Source organism: Gopherus evgoodei, chromosome 7 (genome assembly GCF_007399415.2).
Source record: "Gopherus evgoodei ecotype Sinaloan lineage chromosome 7, rGopEvg1_v1.p, whole genome shotgun sequence".
Taxonomy (NCBI): Eukaryota; Metazoa; Chordata; order Testudines; family Testudinidae; genus Gopherus; species Gopherus evgoodei.
The window spans coordinates 66,392,042-66,413,930 of record NC_044328.1 but is presented as its reverse complement, the minus strand read 5'-3'; the positions used below and the strand labels follow the sequence as shown (position 1 = coordinate 66,413,930).

Genomic DNA, 21,889 nt, shown 5'->3' with positions numbered 1-21,889 from the left:
TTCGGTGTGGCTGTTCTCTGTTCCACGATTCCATCATCTTCCTTTCATCCTCAATGGAATACAACAGGGACCATCACTCGAAGATAAGAGATTTCTTACCTGTAACTGGAGGTTCTTTGAGGTATGAGGTCCCTATCTATATTCAAATCCTTCCCTCCTTCCCCTCTACTGCGGATTTCTTGGTTGGTAGTGGAGAAAGAACTGAAGGCGCAATCTGTCTGCCCTACCCTTTAACACCTCTGATGAAACAGTGAAGCAAGGGTGCATGCATGAACTAACAGACACTACTACCTTCAAAATATCCAGCTCCGGATGCATGGCACGTGCGTACAACTCTCAGTGGAATACAGATAGGGACCACACATTTTGGAGAGCCTCAGTTACAGGTAACTAACCTCTTTTTTTTTTTTTGTCCTATTTTTTGTTTTCTAAATATTCTTATACAAACATTGTCTGTATGGTATTCAACAATAATAATCCAACAATACATAGTTGTTTGTTGTCATCTGAGTCTGGGTTTGTCTAAATGAATATTAAGTCACAGATTTCAGCTTTGAGTTTAAAGAAATACTTTTTGGCTTTAGAAAATCTTGGCCCTGATCATGTAAACGCTCATGCATGTGAGTAATTTCACTTGGGTGTTTTCTTACTGAGTTCAGTGGAACTATGCATGTGAATAAAGATTCTCATGTGCACAAGTGATTGCAGGATCAGTGCCTTTGGATGGAACACCGTATAGAGAAATACCTTCACCAGAGCTGGAGTATTCCTGGCTCCAGGAGATGTTTCAACCATCTCCAGTCCTATGATGCAGACACTTCTGACACTCTTACTTTGTTGCACTCACATCTAGTATTGCTGGTGCTGCATAGGTTTAGTGTGAATCAGAAGAAACCCTCTGGGTCTTCATGTGATAAAAATAGGAGAGATGACCTCACAAGACAAATTACTTGTGCAGAAAATTACTACATGTGTCCAGTCATTCTGATGTCTATGAAAAAGACACCTGAATGTGAAAGATGGAAAGAAGCAGGAGGGCCACCTCACACAGCTCTAGTGATGGAGGAGGCCTCTCAGGTCCAGTTGACACAGTCTGGCAATGTGTACCTCCAGCATCATCTTTAGACAGCCACTAAGCTAAATGGCTTTATATCTGGCGGCATCCATCTCTTTGGTCTTATCTGCCTTAGCCCAGTGCTAGGGCTTTATGCTGGCACTAAGGTTCCTGGATTTCTCCAAGTCAGCCTAATTCAGCACCAAGGTTCTGGTACTGTCAGCTTTGTGCCAAAGTCCTCAGAGCCTTACAGGCTGACATAATTTGGTGCTGACAGTCTGATACCATAGAAATTCCTTGATCCATACAGATCAACAGAGTGCAGGATCTAGTATCCAGCACCATGGACCCGGTGAACTGCTTGATGCCCATAATTCATGGCATTAATGTTCCCATAACCATCTGACTCTGGTACCAAGGTTTTGGCACTGTTTCCAAATGCTCCACTTGCTTGAAGTAGTCCAGTGCCAGTATAAGTAAAAATCACACCCGTAAGTAGCATAGTAATCTTGGTATCAAAACTGTGTAAACCAAGCCTCAGTGAAATACAGGTCACATGGCTATTCCTCTATAAACTGCAGTAGGATTTCATTGGTATCCTCTTCTCTGTTTTCATCTCTTACAGGCCACTAAACTTGTCTGTATTCCCCAAGTCTCTTTTAATCCATTGGTATGATTCACCAGGTTTTTATTCACCTGGATACATAGTAAAAGATATTCAGTTAATCTGAAGACAGCATCCTTTGGGGGCTTAGTCTTTTCATAGAATTCGTAAAGTTGTTACTTGAAGCAAAAATTTGTCCCTTTCCTAGGTGTGATCAGGGAAAGCAAAATTGTGGCCACCCTCTAATACTCTCTTGACCTGCCATTCAGCACTGATGATCATTTTGGCAGTTCTTGTCCATCTAGAACTCCTCAGCTCACCTTTCTATGGAGCTGTACTGCTTGCTAATCTCCCACAAGAGGGAATGTGCAGAGGCCACTGGAAGAAGAAAGAGAAGTTGTTTGCCAGTAACTGTTGTTCTTTGAGAATGTTGCCTCTGCGTGTTCGCATCCCCTGCCCATGTTCCCCACTTCTTTGGTGTCTCAGGTAAAGAATTCCAAAATTAGAGAAGGCACTGAACAGTGGTTGGGGCCACTCCCCCTTTTATATTTTGGGAATCATCCACAAGTGGAGTGGAAGGGAGAGACAAGTGGCCTCAACAGACACTGCTCTCTAGAAGATTCCACTGCTCTATACCAGGAGGTGCCAATCCTGCAAGTTGGAATATGCATAGCTGTTGCCCTCAAATAACAGCTGCTGGTAGGTGACCTCTCGTTATAACTCCCATTAATACTAAAAGGCGGTTTCATCCATAAACATCAAGATGAGTGTGTTCTGCCAAGAGAGTTCTCCTGATTAGCTGTTTTATATTCTTCCTCCATTCAAACCATTTCTGTTGGGAGTTGACAACGTGTTCATTTGTAACTAGAGAATGTCAATTTCAGAATGGAGGAGAAGTGGTTTTCATGTGTCCTATACAATAACAAGAGAGGTTTAAGGCAATAATCATGTTTTTAAACACTGGTTAATGTGTAACTAGGAAATATAACTTCCAGCCACTTAGGAAGTTGTCAGTGCTCTAGGGTATGAGAAACAGAACGATAATTTGATGTTACTTTGTCCTGTTATGTCTCTGCTTTCCAATAACCTAATCTTATATTTTTATTACTAAATGTTCACTCCTTGGACTGACAAATATACTTTTGTTGACCTTACGTTATTACTAGATACTGGTTGTAGCCTGCTAATTTGAAAATGCTGCAAGCCACTTGTTTTAAGCATCAGAGAGAAATCTGAATATGGACTTTCAAAGGCTTTGTCTACAGTGGTGATTTGTTTTGATTACAGCTATTGTGGCCAGACATTCTTGTAGCAACACTGGTGCAAACCTGTAGCATAGACAAGGAAAACTTGTTTGAACTGGTGGAGCTTACTCCTATTTGAAACTATAGTAAGCCACAATGGTGCAAATCAAAACTAGTTGCGTTGGTGCAACTGTGCTGGTGGCTGGACAATCATGGCTGAAATTGGAGCCTCAGTCAAGACATGGCCAAAGTCCATTTCAGTTCTTGGAATGCAAACTCTGACTGGCTTTCTTAAATCCAGCCCTCTGGGTAAAGACCGGTCAAATTTTCCCCTACATTCTTTTTCGGCACTGCTGCCTGAAACAAACAGCCGAAAATTACTTCTACAAAGAAAAATTATGCTTGGTGGAGTATTAAAAAAGAGCTCTCTATAGTATAGCTGTAATCCCTAAATGTTTTAATACCGAATATTCATTTAAAGAAAAATATGAGGGAAAGAAACCTTTTGAAGAGTGGAATGAAATTAGACTGCAAAGTTTATTTTAAAGAAACCCAAAAGTCAATTTTGCAACTTTTGTGAGTTCATGGCATTTACTGTGGAGGGTCTGAAATGCAAGTTGGACTTGGTGCATCTCAAATACCCTTATGTTGCATTTCAAAAGAGGAGGGGAGAAAGTTGGACTTAGGCCTGACTTAGATTCCAAGGGGATACTATTCTGTACCTTAAATTACAATCAGATGTATTTTAGTTCAGATCAAGTTTTCAGTCTGAAATTGGTGAGAAGCCTAATTATTTGACCAGGTTAATATTTATGCAGATCACTATGTGGTTTATCCACAGCTGGCAACATGCTAGCATGAAAGGTTTTTATTTTGTGCTTGGAACAATGTGTTTTTTTTCTAATTCTAACTCTGCTCTTTAAATGAAACACTAAAAGATGGAAGAGATTGCTATGGAGACAAGATGTTATATAAACTGTTCATTTTAATTCTTTAGGATACAAAAATAGAAAGGCAGCTTGGTTGCTTGTATGGTTCAATCCTGAAAGGTGCTGAGCACCTCAAGAAGATGCAAAGGATCCTCAATTCCTGTTGCCTTTAATGGGGCGCTCAGCTCTTGGCAGGATCAAACCCAGATTTTGGAAGTGATTGTATATTTGCTAAACTGGGAATTGTGGAGCAACAGGAAATATTTAGACAGTGTTTTCAAAATGATCTTTAATCTTCAAACTCCTTGTTAGACTAAAATTTGTCAATGAATAGAACTTCTAAGATCTTTAGCTGAATTACTTGGAATAAAAATACAGATGTATTCTAATGTGAAGAAAGAATAATATGGTGATGAGAACTGGAAAATAGAACCCTTTCATCATTGTTTTTTAGTGCGTTGCAATAGTGTTGCTATAGATGAGGCTGAAATGGCGCTTCACTTACAAGACCCTACTTGCCAGCTGCTTGTTACTTGGCAGCACATGTGATTGCTGCCTTTAATTCAGTATGTTTAATCAAATTTGAGACTATTTAGTGAACTCTTTAAGGTGATGGAAAAGCAAAACTGCTGTAACTGAGCAGGTATAAGGGTATTATTTTTAATAAGGGAAGCATCTTATAGTATGGTTAACTTGGTATCCTACTGTGATATTAAACTTTATGGAACTATTTACCGTGGTAAACTCAATGTGTCACCAGTTAAAAAAAAAAAAGTCCCTTTTTTGGTTGAAACAATGTATAAAAGATGGGCTACTATCAATCATCACAATACACTAGATGTACAAACTGAGATCAGTAATTTTGAGCAGGGACAAAGTCTGTCGTTTCATATGGGGGAATTTGAGGTCACAAATTTTTTCACTTGTAGGAATAAAACCAGTTTTATTTGCATAACCACACTTGGTAAGTGGTTGCTCCTTAATGAAGGACCATTTTGCTTGCTTTTAATTATTGGTTCTACTAAGTTGCAATTGGTTTTGAAATGATGATTGGTATATGTGCAGTGCAACATGGCATGTTAAATTTTAGTCACAAAGATTCAGAATGTTGAGCTCAAAATGGCAGCCATCACATCTTTTCATTCAGGGTTCTCATTTTGACGTCAACCTACTAGAAGAAGTCGTTTTACCTATCTATGGAGTCAGAAATACGATATTGACAGCATGCTAGATGTCAAGCAATGAATATCAAAAGCAGCAAACAACTATCTTAAGCTTGAGAGGATTTGGAAAAGTAGCGTGATTGGCACTGACACACAACTCTGAATTTTGAATATTGGTGTCATGTCTGGAGCAGAGTCATAGAAATCTACAACAGAAATTGATGAGAAGATTAACTCATTCCAAAGTAAGTGCTTATGAAAGATCTTTGAAGTTCATGGAAGACAGTTTCTTGCAACATCAGAAATTCAAAGGAGAATAAACCATACTGAAGCATAAAATATGTCAAGAAGAAAATGATGGACATATATAGGCCACGCTTTAAGGATGCCACTAACACAACTTCCACAGCAAGTGATAACATGGGCACCACCTGGAAAGAAAAAAAGAGGACAACCTAGAGAAATATTACTTAGAAAAATAGAGAGGTAAATTCATCAACATGACACTCAGAAGCCTAAACAGACTAGTCCAAGACCAAAATAAATGGTGGAAAACTGGTGGATGCTGTATGCACTTAAGGATGTGAGAGAACATAAAGTAAAGGTGAAAAAAGAAGGTAAAATGAAATTTAATTAAATGAGATACCGGCTTGTTTCTGGTTCAACTGTTTATTCAGTATTTCATTTTTGACACTTATTTTATATTTGTCTTTTTTTTCATCATTTGAGTTGGGAGAGAGAGAAGATCTTGAAAAATTACTACTATAATAAAGTACAATCTACAGAGCCTGCAATAGTTACATTAACTAGCATTCCCTACCAGTGTCCGAGATCTATATCAGTGTTTCCCAAACTGGGGTTCGTGAACCCTTGGGGGTTCACAAAATGTTACAGGCGGTTCTTGGGAAAAATTCCCTAATGATGGACAGAACTGTCCCTAGGGACCCCAAGCAGGATGGGACACTGAAGAGACTTAACCTTCAAGACTCCTTATAAGAAATGGAAAGGAAAGTGGATATTTTTTGCTGTTTTTAAAATTAAATAGGCAGCTAGTATTGTTTTTAAAATTATTATGAAGAACAAGTTTAAGCTTTGTTGTAATGTGCATTGTTTGCCTGAAGTGCTCAATACCTGAATGCTTGTGTAGAAGGAACTCTCTGAGTTGGCTTCTTAAATACCTTAATGCTGTTTCACATCTGATACTCCTTGATGAAACATAGGAGCCTTGTCTTATAACAGGCTTACTCAAAATGATACAAGCTACAAAAGTGAGATCTTGGAAGAGTGTTGCCATTTTCATAATGCAATAAAAATACTGTAAAGATAAATAATAATTAATACATAATGTGTAATAAACATGTCACAAAAACAAATTTTGTATTTCCAAGATCACTGCTTTTATAATTTATACTCAAGTAAGAGAGAAAATCCCTGAAAATACTCATTTTTAAGAGGGGGTTCACGAGACTTGACATTTTAGTGAAAAGGGTTCACAGGATGTTTAAGTTTGGGAACCACTGATCTATATAAATATAATATACCAAAACAGATATAGTGAATAGTAACAGTGTATTGCAAAGTAACAAAGGTGTATTACAGTTCAAGACTAAAAGGTATATGTGGCCTGTTCTTCTACTGCCTGGAAACCTTAAAGAAAGTGATAGGGACTACTAATGTCAGGTAATTAAGATTTTCTTTTAGCTTCAATGTATTAATTTGAATGAGCCTGATGTACATTCCAGCAGGATTGGTTTCCTCAGAAGGGAATCAAGTGAAGTGTAAAGGCTTGGTCTGATCTTCACTCATATTACTTTCCTAAACCCTGATCTGCACTCCTTATTCTAAATTAGCTTTTCCTTTGGGAGACTGCACTTACGTTAGGGTTGCCAGTTTTGGTTGGATGTATTCCTGGAGGTTTTATTACATGACATACTCTTTAATTAAAGAGTAATATTTAATTCCCAGAAACTCCAGCGCAGTCCTGGAGGGTTGGCAACCATGGCTTATATAGTTATTTATTTGTTTTCTTTTATTGCTATTGGCTTTATTAACATTTGGCTTCATATTTTATATTACAAAATATTAATTATGTAGAATGACATCCTTTTCATTGTTTAAATATTATACTACATTATTAAGAGATCAGGCATAATGGATTAATCTAACTAATTAAATTAAATCAAAGGATGCCATTTATACAGTTTCATGTTCGATAAGTGTGCTTTTCATTTTTTGTCCCACCTGCAAACAACTTATTTAATATAATGCCTAATTTGAAATGAGTAATATATATTTGTTTGCTTGCTTGCAGGGATTTTTTCTTACAGTTTCGCCAGAAGCAGTATTAAAGGTGGCCAGTCATTCTTCTGCAGACAACAAGATCTTCGCTTTGAATCTTTCTGCACCATTCATTAGCCAGTTCTATAAGGAGCCACTGATGAAAGTCATGCCTTACGTTGACATCCTTTTTGGAAATGAGATGGTGAGTCCTGCTAAAAATATTTAGTTTTGGCGGATGTTTATGTCTAGAATACTCTCTGATTTTTCTTTCGTCATTAACATATATTTTAAGTGACTGTGTGTAAAATGATACTGTCAAATCTAATTTACAGTCGAAGTTGAAAAAGAAAGAATTAAACTAGTGCAGTGGTTCAATGGACTGCTAATGTGTTAACCTCTTGATGGCCCATTCTGCAATAAAGTAGACACTTTCTTTAAGCAGGAGGAGAAGGACATTAGGAAAACACAATTTATAAATTTCTCATTGATCTCTATGGAAGATAGAATGGCAAACCATCTATAGAAATTCACTTTTGTTATACTTTTCTGTGCAAGAGTGGAGTAAACAGATTGGGTGAAATTCTGTGCCCACTGAACTCAGTGACAAAGTAGCCATTCACCTCAATGAGGCCAACATTTTACTGACTACCGATATCACTTGGTATTTTCTTAGTTCACAGGGTTCTTTTGTAACCATTTATTTGTTTGTTTATCATGAATAAAAGAGTGAACTCCTAAAGAAAGCCATATAAATAAATGAACTGAGTGAGAGCTTCTCTCCACTTGACACTTTTGCACCAGCATAGCTGTATGCACTTACATGCATTATTGCAGCTTGTCTAAGTTTCAGATCAGAGTAAACTGTATTGGGAAAGTGACTTTGTACACTGGTGCAGCGTGTCTGCCCTTGGGGTGTAAATTTGTGCAGATACAGCAGTGCAAAAACTAGCATAGACCAGCCCTGAATACTTTTGTAAAGACTAGAAAATAGCATATTTCTTCAGGTACAGTAGGATAGTGAAAGTCTACTAACCACGAGTAGTTGGATGGGAGAAGTATTTGTCACTGACAGTTCTTCTTTGAACGGTTGCAGACATGTATTCCACCCGTGTGTGCGCGCCCAGGACATTGAACCCGGAGAACTTGGCCTAGCGGTACTCAGGGATGATGCCTGTGCCCTCTGGCCCTTAGCCTCTCCCCTGACTGTTTAAGGGCAGCTTTGCCCTGACACCCTCAGTTCCTTCTCACTGCCTGGGGCTAAAGTCAGAACATTTTGTGTGGTATTTTACCTCATGCTGCTCTACATCAATCTGTTCGGGATTTTATTGTGTATAGTTAATAATTAAAATAGTTAGTGGCACTCTTAGGTTAATTTATCGTAGTAGTTTAGATAGTTAGATAGTCATCCTGACTGATGCCATCACCAGGGTTTAAACATTATCCATTGTGTGAAATGACTGTCCTCAATAGTGACCCCACACATGCTGTTTATTGTGCCTGAGGTAAGGACACTTTAAGTAAAGGTGCTGCATCTGTAAGTGAATGCAAGACTTGCATTTGAAGCAGCACCTTCTGGAGCAAGCCATATGGCCTGTTTTGGCACTGGGGACCTTCACAGATCAGGAGGCCTTCCAGAGGGTATTTGAGGCAGGATGGGCTCTCCCAGAAGAAAGAAAGACCATTCTCCTTCCTCTGATCCGCCTGGAAAAAAACCTCAAAAGAGGCTGGAGCTGTTCCAGAGCTTGGAGAGATTCCTCTTCCCTTTCTAAGAGGAGTGCAGACGGGCACCATGATTCATCCTGTACGTGAGAGAGTGGGGCCATCTACCTGCTTTTCAGCACTGAGGCGAGAGCAAATAGACTCAGGACTGTTGTCTCCAGTATCATCTGTGGGTCGTCCATTGAGTCTGGTATTGATGGTATCAGTGTTGGCAGCATTGGACTCGCTTTGCTTGACAGCATACCAGTGTAGGCGTATCAAGCAGCGTCAGTTCCTGAGTCTCCTAAGAGTCAAGGATGCTCAGGTGTGATGGCTTCTTCATCAGTGCGCTTGGCGCCATCTGTATGGGTTGTGGACTTGGCATTAGCGTAGGCATCAACTTTGGCACCTCTTCTAACTCAGGGTACAAAACTGAAATTGCCTGCCTTTTTGGCACTGAAAATCAGCTCGCAGGTCTGACCCAGTATGGCCGTTTGTGTGTTCTTCTTATGTATTCTCTTTGCTGTTGTTGATGGCTCTGGTGCTCACTGCCAAGATGGGAATGGTGCTGGCTTTGACATCAGTGCTGACTTCTGCTTGAAGTGTCTAGTGTTTTAACTTCATAATGCATCTCATGTGCTGGACTTTGAATGAGGTTGGATGTTTGTTGATCCTTCTGGGGATGGCTCTTCCATTGCATGTGGACTACTTGGAAAGTTTCTCAGCATCAGGCTCAGAGATGTCTTTATCTTATCCCTCACCTTCTCATTTTCACTCACAGAAGTCATCAAGATGTCCTGGGGGTCACCCATCAGTATCCAGATCGGCACCAATCCTGTAATAAAGTGAGGCATCCTTGGCCCAGTGCTTACTGACCACCAATGCCATACCCTTACCCAGAGTGACCCCCTTGGAATCTCTGGGATGTTCCAAAGTCACCCTGGTCTCAATCCTATTCTGCCTGTAGCCTCTCCTCCTGAACATCTGTTGCTGCAGCCACAATTCTTGTTCTGTGACAAAACTGAGGAGATGCTGCATTCATGTGAAGCCTTGTGAGCTAAATTGCATTAATTTGGGGATTTGTACCCCAGCAGTAAAGAGGTGGCAGCAGCAGCAATATCGCTCTCGGTGGTTTTTCAGGTCGAATTATCTAGACAGCATGACTTCTCCAACAAGATGCACAAGCCTCATAGGATATGGTCTTCTGGTCCCAATGTCAGTCAGTCAGCTCATCCTCCATCAGCATCAGTCAAGCAGCCAATTTGACTCTGCGTCCAAAGTCAGCATTCTAGACATTACGCTTCAAACCCCCATTTGGAGACAGAGGGGAGGTGGAGCACCCATAGGAAAGTGCGGAAGTCTGCTCCTATGGCCACAGGGCCGGCTCTGGCTTCTTTGCTGCCCCAAGCAAAAAAAAAAAAACCTGTGCGGGGGCCGGAGCAGCAAAAGGTGGGGGGGGAACCTGCCACTTGGCAGGAGCAGCGAAGGGGCGAGGGGAACAAACTTGCCAGCCAGCCTGAACAGCAAAGGGGGCAGGGGGGCACGGGAAACCTGCCGGCCGGTCAGAGCAATGAGGGGGGAGGCGTGAAACAAATCTGTCAGCCGGAGCAGTGAAGGGAGATGGGGGCGCGAAACCTGCTGGCCAGTTGGAGCTGTGAAGTGGGGGGCGTGAAACAAACTGCCCGGCTGGTCAGAGTGGCGAAGAGATGGAGGGGCGGCAAATGGGTGCGGGGGTGTGAAACAAACTGCCCAGCCGGTTGGAGCAGCGAAGGGAAGAAAAAACAAAAAGAAAAAAAAATACCTGCGGGGCGGCAGGTGCAGGGGGACTTCCAGCCTTGCAGACCCCTGGCAGCGGAGTGCACGCCCCAGCTAGCGGGGGGGGAAGGAGGGGAAAAAAAAGGAGGGCGGCCAGGGCTTCCTTAAGTGGTGTGCTCGCCATGTGACCCCTCCCGCCATGCCACCTGCTGGGAGGGCTCCGCGCTGCTCCGGTGAGCGGGCAGAGAAGGATGTGGGCTGCCGTGCCGGGCTTGCTGCAGACCTGGCACCGCTCCCAGCAGCTCCCTTCCTCCCCACCGCCGCCCCCTACAGGCAGGAGCAGCAAACCAAAAAGAAAAAAACTTGCAGGGGCGGCGGAAGCGGTGAAATGTCAAAAAAAAAAAAAAGTGGCTGGAATGCCGCCTTTTAGAATCTGCCAGCCCAAGCGTGAGCTTGCTCGGCTGGTGCCTGGAGCTGGCCCTGTATGGCCATGAGAATGATTGAAGGATTAGAAAACATGCCTTATAGTGATAGATTCAAGGAACTCAATCTATTTAGCTTAACAGGAGAAGGTTAAGGAGTGACTCTATAAGTATCTACCTGGGGAACAAATATTTAATTATGGGTTCTTCAATCTATCACAGAAAAGTATAACACGATCCAATGGCTGGAATTTGAAGCTAGACAAATTCAGATTATAAATAAGGTATAAATTTTTAACAGTGAGTAATTAATCATTGGAACAACTCACTATGGGTCATGATGGATTCTCCGTCACTGACCATTTTTAAATCAAGATTGGATGTCTTTCTAAAATATTTGCTCTAGGAATTATTTTGGGGAGGTTCTGTGGTCTGTGTTATATAGGAGGTCAGACTAGATAATCATAATGGTCCCTTCTGGCTGCAAGGTGATTCATAGATTTGTAGGCTTTCCCACTTCTACAGGGCCTTAGAGCCAATAATTACAGACAACTGGATCCGAAGTACTGGGACTGGGTTATGCCATTCAATTCCTATTCATGTTCCGTTTCAGGGAACCCTCTTAAGAGTCTGCTTCTTCAGTAGGTGCACACTTTTTGACCTTTGGGGGCTGCAGAGGAGGTTTCCTTTCAGAATCGGGGAAAATAATTCTACTTGTGGTACTTCCTGGTCTCCAAGTCCAAGGGAAGATACAAGATTCTGAATGGTTACTGTAATGACTGTTCTTCCTGGTTTGAATCACAACTGGTTTGCTACCCTTGATTTACAGGATGTTTACTTTCATGTGGTGATTTTTCCAGGTCACAGGAGGTTTCTGTGATTTGTAATGGCAGGTCAGCATTATCAGTATACCATGCTTCTGTTTGGCCTAACCTCCATTCCATTGGTATTTACCAAATACGTGACTGTGGTAGCGGCACAGCTCGCAAAAAAAGGAGGTAGTATCTTCCCATATCTGGATGATTGGTTACTGAGGGGAAAGTCATCTTGCATTCCAATTCACGTTATGTCTCTCCAATCATCTGGGTCTGATTTGGGGAAAGTTGTTTAACATTGGCTCAAAAAAAATTGAGTTATTTGGGTTTTGAGTTTGAGAGCATTTCTTCCAAACGAACGATTTTAGGCATTTAATCACCCGTGCCTGGCACTTCAGTCTCTACCTTGGACTACAGTCCTTGTATGCGTGAAGTTATTAGGCCATGTGGCTGCATGCATGTGCATAGTCTAGTATGTGAGATTGCCCTGTCATCTGTGCATGTGATTGAAGTTGATCTATTGCCCGAGTTGTTAATTGCCCAAACTGTCTGGGCGTCTCTAGCAATCCTGGTCTCCCTGCAGTGGTGGGCAGTTCAAAGCAATGTTTGCTAGGTTGTTCCGTTAGCTCCACCAACCAGAACTGTAATCACCAATGCCTCTTCAATAGCTTGGGGACCATATCTAGGGGCATTGGAAATTCAGGGCTTGTGATCAGAACAAGAGCATCTTTCCATTTCAACGTCTTGGAGCTTCAAGCCATTTACACTGCGTACCGAGTCTTTTGAGATCATATTGGGGCACAGCAGTTCACATACTCACAAACAACACTGCAGTGTATTGCATGAACAAGCAGGGAGGAGCCTGCTCCAACCAGCTTGTCAAGAGGCAATAAAGTTTTGGCAGTTCTTCATCGAGGAAAACATAATTCACATAGCTGCTCACTTACCCAGGGGGTGCACAATCACTTGGTAGATCACTTCAACAGGATTTTCTCCCAGAATCACGAGTGGTCTCTGAAGTTACAATGTGCTGAGGTCCATCTTCGCAAAATGGAGCATCCCAGCTACTGATCTGTTTGCAACAAGAGACAAGAAGTGCCATTAATTTTGCTCTCAGCTTGGTCTTAGTCCAGGAACCTTAACCAGTGCCTTCCCCCTGAACTGGGAATCAGTGCTAATGCATGCCTTTCCCATGATGCCACTGATTCCTCAGCTTATTCTCAAACTAAAACTGAATCATACCAGACTAATTCTCATTGTTACAATTTGGCTGAGGCAATGTTGGTTCTCTGACCTACTAAGTTTATCTATTCAACCGCCCATCTCTCTCCCTCTGTGTCCTGATCTACTGCCTATTGACTCAGCACTATGGTTGAGTTTTGCATCCAACACTGAGCAGTCTGCATCTCATTGCGTGGATGCTGCATGGCTAGGTAAGGAAGAGGAATGCATTATGTTAGACAAATACCTTTCAATAGTAAAAAAACATCCACTAGAGCTACCCATTTGGCTAAGTGAAAGCGGTTTTCAATTTGATCAGTGGCCCCGGGCATTCAACGAAGGCTAGCTCATATTCAGGAAATTCTGGAGTATCTGCTATGTCTTCAGTTCTTAGGTCTCTCTCTCTTAGCGGCAATCTCAGCATTCCATCCAAGGGAAGCCGTTTTCTAAGACTTTATGATAGTGAGATTTCTGAGATGAGTCATTTGTCACTTCCCACCGGTGAAAGAGTGAGTTTCCTTGCGAGATATTAATACTGTGTTAACTGCTGTTGTGGGACTTCCATTTGAGCCCATGACAACCTGTTCTCTGTCCTCTTGTACCAGAAGACAACCTTCCTTGTTGCTATAACATCTGCATGGAGAATAACTGTGCTACAGGGCTTAATGGCAGAGCCCCCATACGCAGTTTTTCAAAGACAAAGTGGCCTTACAACGATATCTTAAATTCTTCTTGGATGTGGTTCCCCATTTCTACCTTAACCAAGTAATATACCTACTGGTGTTCTTTCCTAAACCACACAGAAGTGCAGATGAACAGAAACTTCATACATTGGATGTGAAAAGATGCTTGACATTTTACCTGGAGAGGGCAAAGCTTTTCTGTTCATCATCTTGTCGTTTTGTCTCCTATGCAGATTGAACTAAGGGTTAGGCAGTCTCTGTGCACACAATTTCCGGGTGGATAACTTCCTTCAGTACAACATATGAAGTAGCTCAGATCATGCCTCTGCAAAGATTGTGGGCTCATTTGATGAGAGCTCAAGCAGTGTCAGTATCAATTCTCAGTGATGTTTTGATATAGGACATTTGCAGGACTGCTACCTAGACTTCTATGCATACGTTAACCAAGCACTATGCTGTTACCACTGCATCTAGGTCAGGTGCAACTTTGGGAAGGCCATTCTGCTGTAGTTGTTTAAATAGGCTCTGAATAACACCTCCTACGATTACTGCTTGTGAGTCACCTGTGTGGAATACACATCTACAACCACTCAAAGAAGAAAAAATGGTTACCTATCTGTTTTGTAACTGTTGTTCTTCAAGATGTGGTTGCAGATGGGTATTCTGTGACTCATTCTCCATCCGCTCTTCATCAGAGTCTCTACTCTTGACATTGGGTGCAAAGGAGCTAAAAGGCATCAGGGATGCACTACCCTTCAGTAGTCAGGGGAGAAGCTAAGGGCCAGAGATCATGGGCGTTGTCCCTACAGGTACTGCTGGGCAACTTTCTCTGGCTTCAGTGCACTGGGCATGAGCACACCTGAGTGGAATACATATCTGTGCCCACATCTCTAAGGACAACAGTTGCACAACAGGTTTTTTTCTATCTTTGTCACTATAACAGCCTCATTCTGTCATTTGCATTGTGAAGACCTCATTGAGGTGCTACCATGTATTTCTTTTCAAGAACCATACCATCCCAGGTGCTGATCTTATCAGATCTCACAAGTTAGCAGAGTCAGGCCTGGTCAATTCTTGAATGGGAAACTTCCCAGGAGAACCCAGTTTTTTGTGTTCCTCTTCCTTTTGTGTTGGTACTGCTTCCCTAACCTTTCTGATATAATGGATCACTGTGGTGTGTAAGGGATCATTTTTCAGATGAGATGTAAAACATAGGTTGTGATCACTTGTCATTAGATATACAACAACATTTCACAAAATTAGATGCAACAGCTCCAATGGAAACTGCATTCTGCCTACTTGAATTCCTCCTGCTGTTTCAATAGGATATGGTATTATTTACTACTTGTCATAACTTATTGTGTAATATTATAATGCATAAAGCAGCATAAAATTCTCCCTGCATTTACAATATATAGTTCTTGAAGCAGTCTGTTGTCTGTTAGCTTATGCTTAAATACACCTCTACTCCAATATAACGCGGTCCTCCAGAGCCAAATAAACTTACTGCGCTCTAGGTGAGACCGCATTATATCGAATTTACTTTGGCCCCCCTGGTCCTTATCACCTGATTGCCCCCTCCAGAGACCCTGTCATAAAGAGATAGCTAAGGGTTAATATTCTTTTACCTGTAAAGGGTTAACACAGGGAACCAAACACCTGACCAGAGGACCGATCAGGAAACAAGACTTTTTCAAATCTGGGTGGAGGGAAGTTTTGGGTGTGAGTTCTTTGTCTTGGGTCTGTGCCCTCTCGGCTCTGAGAGTGATTTTTCTATCTCCAGGTTTTCTAATCTTCTGTTTCCAAGTTGTAAGTACAAGGATAGTAAGACATTAGGTTTACATTGTTTTTTTTTTTGTATTTACATGTGTGTAGTTGCTGGAATGTGTTAAATTGTATTCTTTTTTGGATAAGGCTGTTTATTCATTTTTTTCCTTTAAGCAGTTGATCCTGTATATTGTCACCTTAATACAGAGACCATTTTATGTCTTTTTTCTTTCTTTTTATATAAAGCTTTCTTTTTAAGACCTGTTGGAGTTTTTCTTTAGTAGGGACTCCAGGGAATTGAGTCTGCAGCTCACCAGGGAATTGATAGGAGGAAGAAGTCAGGCGGAAAATCTCTTTGTGTTAGATTTACTAAGCCTGACTGTACATACCCTCTGGGTGAGGGGGGAGAGAGATTAGATCTCTCGGTGTTTCAAAGACTTGAAGCAGGGAGTATCCTAGGGTCCCCAGGGCGGGGAAATCTGGGAGGAGGTAAAGAGGGTGGAATCCCTTTGTTTAGATTCACAGAGCTTGAATCTGTATATCTCTCCAGGAACCCAGGGAGGGAACACCTGGAGGGGAAGAGGGAGAAGGGAAATGGGTTATTTCCCTTTGTGGTGAGACTCAAGGAATCTGGGTCTTGGGGTCCCCTGGGAAGGTTTTGGAGAGACCACAGTGAGCTAGGCACTGTATAATTCCTGGCTGGTGGCAGCTTTACCAGGTCCAAGCTGGTAACTAAGCTTGGAGGTTTTCATGCTAACACCCATATTTTGGACTCTAAGGTCCAGATCTGGGAAGAAATGTTATGACAGACCCCCATCCCTAATCACCCCAAGGATCCTGCCCCCTATCCAACCCTCCTGCTCCCCGTCCCCTGACTGCCCCGACCCCTATCCACACACCCCACACCCCGACAGGCACTCACTGGCAGCTGTGGGAAGTGTAGCAACCCGGCCCCAGCCTGCTCCACTCTGCCAGCTCCCAGCTGCGGTGCTCCGCCGCCGGTGAGTGCGGGGAGGTTGGGGAAGGGACCTCCCCATACTCACCTGCCGCAGGAAGTGGAGTGCTGCGGCCCCAGCCCTCTCCGCTTTTGTTGCCCCAGCCCCAGCCATGTCGCTTAGGGGGGCAGGGGATGAAGGGTTGGGGAAAGGTCCTGCACTCACCGGTGGAAGCGGAGCAGCCTGGCCCTCGCCCGCTCCACTCTGCCAGCTCCCAGCCACAGTGCTGCACTTTCCGCCGATGAGTGCGGGAAGGTTGGGGAAAGGACGCCCCCCGTACTCACCTGCGGTGGGAAGTGGAGCACTGCGGCTGGGAGCTGGTGGAGTGGAGTGGGCTGGGGCCGGGCTGCTCTACTTCCCACTGCCAGTGAGTGCGGGAGGTTGGGGAAAGGATGCCCCCTGTACTCACCTGTGGTGGGAAGCGGAGCACTGTGGCCCCAGCCCTCTCCGCTTTCCTTGCCCCAGCTGTGTCACTAGGGGGTCGGGGGGCTGGGGAAAGGTCCTACACTCAGCGGCAGCGATGGAAACAAGCAACCCGGCCCCGATGCTCCGCTTCCCACCACAGGTGAGTACGAGGGTGTCCTTTCCCCAACCTCCCTGCACTCACTGGCGGCGAGAGGCGGAGCGCCATGCCTAGAAGCTGATGCGCTGATCCGCTGGAGCGCTCCTTTACCGCATTGTAGGCGAACCCATGTTATATTGGGTCGCATTATATTGGGGTAGAGGTGTAGTATCTTTTACTCTATCATCATTAAATGTTACCATACTGTTTATGCACTTTAAAGAGTAACAGACCTCTTGATCTACGTTGCTTGCAGCCCTGCAAGAGTGGGATTTTCTCTTCATTGTAAACAAAAAGTAATTTTTGTTTCTTGCTATGTAAGCTGCTCATTGCCTCTTTAGAGTCTTCTTTCTTTAGGATACCTTTCACAGTGGTATATTCTCTTGTTACTCTGTGATTTGAAACCCTTTCTCTTTCCATGGTACTCTTCCTAATTATTGGCATGGGCTTTATCTTGTGGTTCCATGTATCTTGGCTTGTGGTTAAGATCATGCAAAACCCTTTTAACAAGAAAAGTTTTCTCTGATGCAGTTCAGCCTTCTGAATGTTCCTCTTTTTGTTTCTTATCCTGGATTCATTTCCCTGATTTTGAATCTTGTATAATAATGTTTAATTGTCTATCTGTCTATTTGTGTCTTGATGTGAAGTGAACCACTTGACTGAGCCAATGTAAACACCTATTTTCCCGTATCTATTTTGATCTTTCCTTTTGTCTCTATATTTTGTTTTCATTGAATTTTGCTAATTTTTCTATCATAAACAGTAAAGGGACATACTTAAGTTAAGCATATAAGCTAGAAAATACATACTAGATGGTATAATTGTTACTTTATTAGAACAGAGAGTAGCCTAACATGATTTTACTCTTCTGTATATTTATCTTCACTTCACATTATAGACCAACACAGTTTTATTGTTGAATACTGAGCTGTTTATTTTTTTAGAGTAATGCAAAAAGCATCAAAAGAACAGCAGAATTCCAAATTGATGTCATTCTTAAACTAAAAACAATTGGCAAAGAGATTTTAAATTACATCTTGCACTTAAAAATTTACAACTGAATGGAGATTGGTTATTCCAAGTTTCAGCTAGATGATAATTAAAATGGGCATGTTGTAAACCTCACAAAATAAATACTCTAGTTTAGAATGTAAATGCCAACATACCCTTAACTGCAGTGGTGGTGCTGAACACTGCTATAATAAACTGTAGCAGTTATCAGCTATAACTGTTGCTCAGTGGCCATTGGTAGGTCTTTGAAATCTCTTTCATACCTATTCAAAATATTTTGGTTTGAATATTTGACACTTATTAACTAGACTTCATACAATAAATTTAATACAAAACATTCAATATAAAAATAATCATACATTCAGTGCTACTAACCTATTAAGGCCATTCTGAAGTCATTATCTGGCAATACATGACTAGAGAACCTGATTATTGTCATTGCTTTTAATTTTTATTAAATTAAGTATTTTTTTAATGATGTCATTTTGCAAATGGTTCTTAGCAATAATACCTTCCAAACTATCATCATCACTGGATAATTAGCCCGCTAGGATTAAGCACACTCTGCTTTTGCCTCAGGATGCTTAACTCTCAAATAAGGTCAATTATCTTCTGATGATAAACTGCTTTGTCACTAGTTGCTGCCTAATTCATCTGTAACAACTCACCTCCTAATACATACATTGTACAACTCAAGCTAACTTTCAATGACAAAACAGTGGTTTGGGTTGTTAGAGATAAAGGCTTTAAAAATTACATCCAAATGTAAAGTCATCTAATGGACAGATGATTTCTTCTTGCACAATAGGTGCTGTGCAAGCGGAGGAGCACACATAAGGGTATAAGTGAAAAGTGGAGAGAAGTACCACAGCTGCATGCTTGTTCTCCAATTTCCTTGAAAGCTCTGTTCTCTCTGCTTCTTGTGATGAGGGCTCCACAACTCTGGTAGGCCTCTTTTGGGTCAAAGGAGGATGGAGCCAGGAAGCAGTAACTCTGTGTTAACTGTTCCCTCTCAAAACCTATGTCTATTCACACGGGGAGTAAATGCTGGTCTCAGGAGTGTGAACCCAATCTCCGCATCTCTCAAAGAGAGTGCAGAAGCCAATGGCCACACCTAAGGGATCGTAATGTATGCTGCCAGGGAAGCTATCTGCAAACTTTGGGACACACTATTGAATAGGAGTTTTTTCCTCATAGATCCCTGGGATCTGTGAGTTCCCTGCCACTTCAGCACTACATTCCTGCCCATTGCAAGCCCCTCGGCCCCTGAGAGGACCATTTGTTAGGAAGTTGGCATGGTGAAGCTTGCTGGGTTTCCAAAGTCCTATATCTATTCCTGTAGGATTTCTCCATGGGAAAGGTAGAAAATTTATTTATTTTCTTTTGACTTGGAATAAGGTTTTGAGTGCCCTTTCAGTTTTTTTAGTAATAAAATCACATAAGCAAACAATATGGTTCATAGTTCAAAAATCAGTGCAAGTTACAAGGAGGATGTGTAGAACGGATCCCAAACATGAAGGTGAAATCAATTTTTTGAAGCAACACAATAATATAGACAATAAATTTAACAAGGTCCCTTGAAAATCAGAACCCTCTTCTCTTCAGTGTGTGAAGCTGTTACTTCTAAAGGTGTGGTCTGTGAACAAATTAATTACAGGATTCTAAACTGAAGTTCTGCAATTACAGAGTACTGTTGCAACCAGTTAGGGAAAGTGATGTGGGTGCAACAACAAAAGTGCTCTTACGAAAGGAGGACATATGAAAGGGCTTGTACGTTTTGAAAAGCAATAACAATAGCTTTAATAATGGTTCTGGAGTCATGTATCCTGAGCTGTAGAAAGATGGGTACATCTGCATGCAAAAACAATAAAACAAGCAGGCCTTGTCATCACTGTATTTAACAGTTGCACAATATGCCATTTTGGTACCTCCTTAAATTAAAATGTTTGCAAATCTTATAAAGTATCAAATAAAAACATAAAAATCATCACAAAAAGATACTATTTGGATGCAGTTTGTACAGCTGGCATATTGGAAAGTGTATTATTCAGTGAATCTGCTATTTATTTTGATACTGTCCATCTTGTTTAATGTGTGTTTATGTTGTACCTTCTCTTGTTACTCCTTTTTCAATGACAAGGAAAAGCCTTAAATCTAAAAGCACTGATAATGGTTGCAGTTGTCCTAACTTTGAACTTGCTTTTGTGCACTAAAAGCTGATTTGCTGATTCTTTGTGCTTGTTTTAACTAGAAGAATGGATGTAAATACTTTGTTTTGCAGTCTAAATAGATCCTGCCATCTATTTCTATTACTTGCGATATTGTATTATGTTGTATACAACTTTGCATTTTGTACACATTTCTGTGTAAAATGCATTGAATATTTGAGTCAAACTGCAGTCCAGCGTCTAAACTAGGTTCTTTAATGTTGGCCCATGTTTTGATTACACTAATGTAAATCCAGAATAGTTCAGTTATCTTCAGCGGAGTTACTCTGGATTTACACAAGTTTAACTAAGACGAGACTAAATGCTAGTAGGTGCATTTTAAAGATATGATATTCCAGGCTTCCTGTGTTCAATCCTTGGCCTTAGGAGTGTTTGATACTAGGAAGTGGTTGGTGTAAGCAGTTGCTGGTGAGAGGTTCTGACATAAACTGGCCGTATGGAGGAAGGAAAATGTAGTTGAAGCTATGATAAAAGATGAGAAGGGAACAGAGCCGTATCAATTTCTTCTCCTCTTCTAAATCATGGTGGGCCTATAAGAGAGGAGAGGAAAATAGAGAGTGGTTGGTCATGCCATAAACATCACAGGTACAAGCATTTCCTCTTCCTAACTAGTTGGAGTCATATCAGTATTTCAGATGGTTTAGCTGAAGCCAACTATTAGAATTGTATCTGGAATAAAGCTGGATACCTCAGTGAAACCTCATTTTGGTATGACACTAGTATAGTGTATGGAGAAAGAGAGATTTTTTTGTCTTTATTTTGTTTGGTAGGACTGCTCCTATATATGTTGAATGTTGGTAATCTGTCTCTAAATTCACTTGATAAATTGATTCATCTTGAAGGAAATTTTCAGCAATGCTAACATCTTAATTTCAGCTTTGAATTTACAATTACATCAGGCCAATACTTTGCATTTCACAATGCCTTCCATAATTAAAGGATCTCAAAGTACTTTACCAACACCTACTCCCTGGATGAAGTTAAGTATTATTATCTTCGGTTTATAGATGGGGTGGGGAATGAATCAGAAAAAAATTCAGGCTTGCCCAAGTTCACACGATAATCTGTGGCAGAGCTAAGAATAGCACCCAGATCTCTTAACTCTCTGGTCTGTATTCTTATTAAACACAAACAGGGAAAACCTTTGTAAGAAGACATCTCATCTTTTCTTTCAGTCTAATAGAAACAGACATTTAAGGTCTATAGACACCAGGGTTTGTTCTTCTGATGCTCTAAGCAAATAGCATTCTGTGTTCTAAAGGCTGGATTTTGATTTTTATGAAATCTGTAACGAGGAGTGGAATGGGAGGGGGAGAATGGACAGACATTTAAAGAAGGTAATTTTCAATAGAGCAAGAACATTTTTATTTATTTATTTATTTATTTTACAAAAACTGTTTATTTGCAGAATTTTGACACTGATTTTCTGGTGAAGATACTGACTTTTCAATTATAAGA

The 21,889-nt window shown here is 41.4% G+C and overlaps 1 protein-coding gene across 1 annotated transcript in view; it reads left to right on the top strand.

The window, feature by feature from the left end:
* The window catches only part of ADK (adenosine kinase), a 637,433-nt gene that overhangs the window by 433,242 nt on the left and 182,302 nt on the right, over nucleotides 1-21,889 (top strand). Inside the window, exon 7 of the mRNA XM_030569565.1 lies at nucleotides 7,306-7,476. Within this exon, the coding sequence (XP_030425425.1) occupies nucleotides 7,306-7,476 (171 nt within the window). The remainder of the gene's footprint in view (nucleotides 1-7,305; nucleotides 7,477-21,889) is intronic.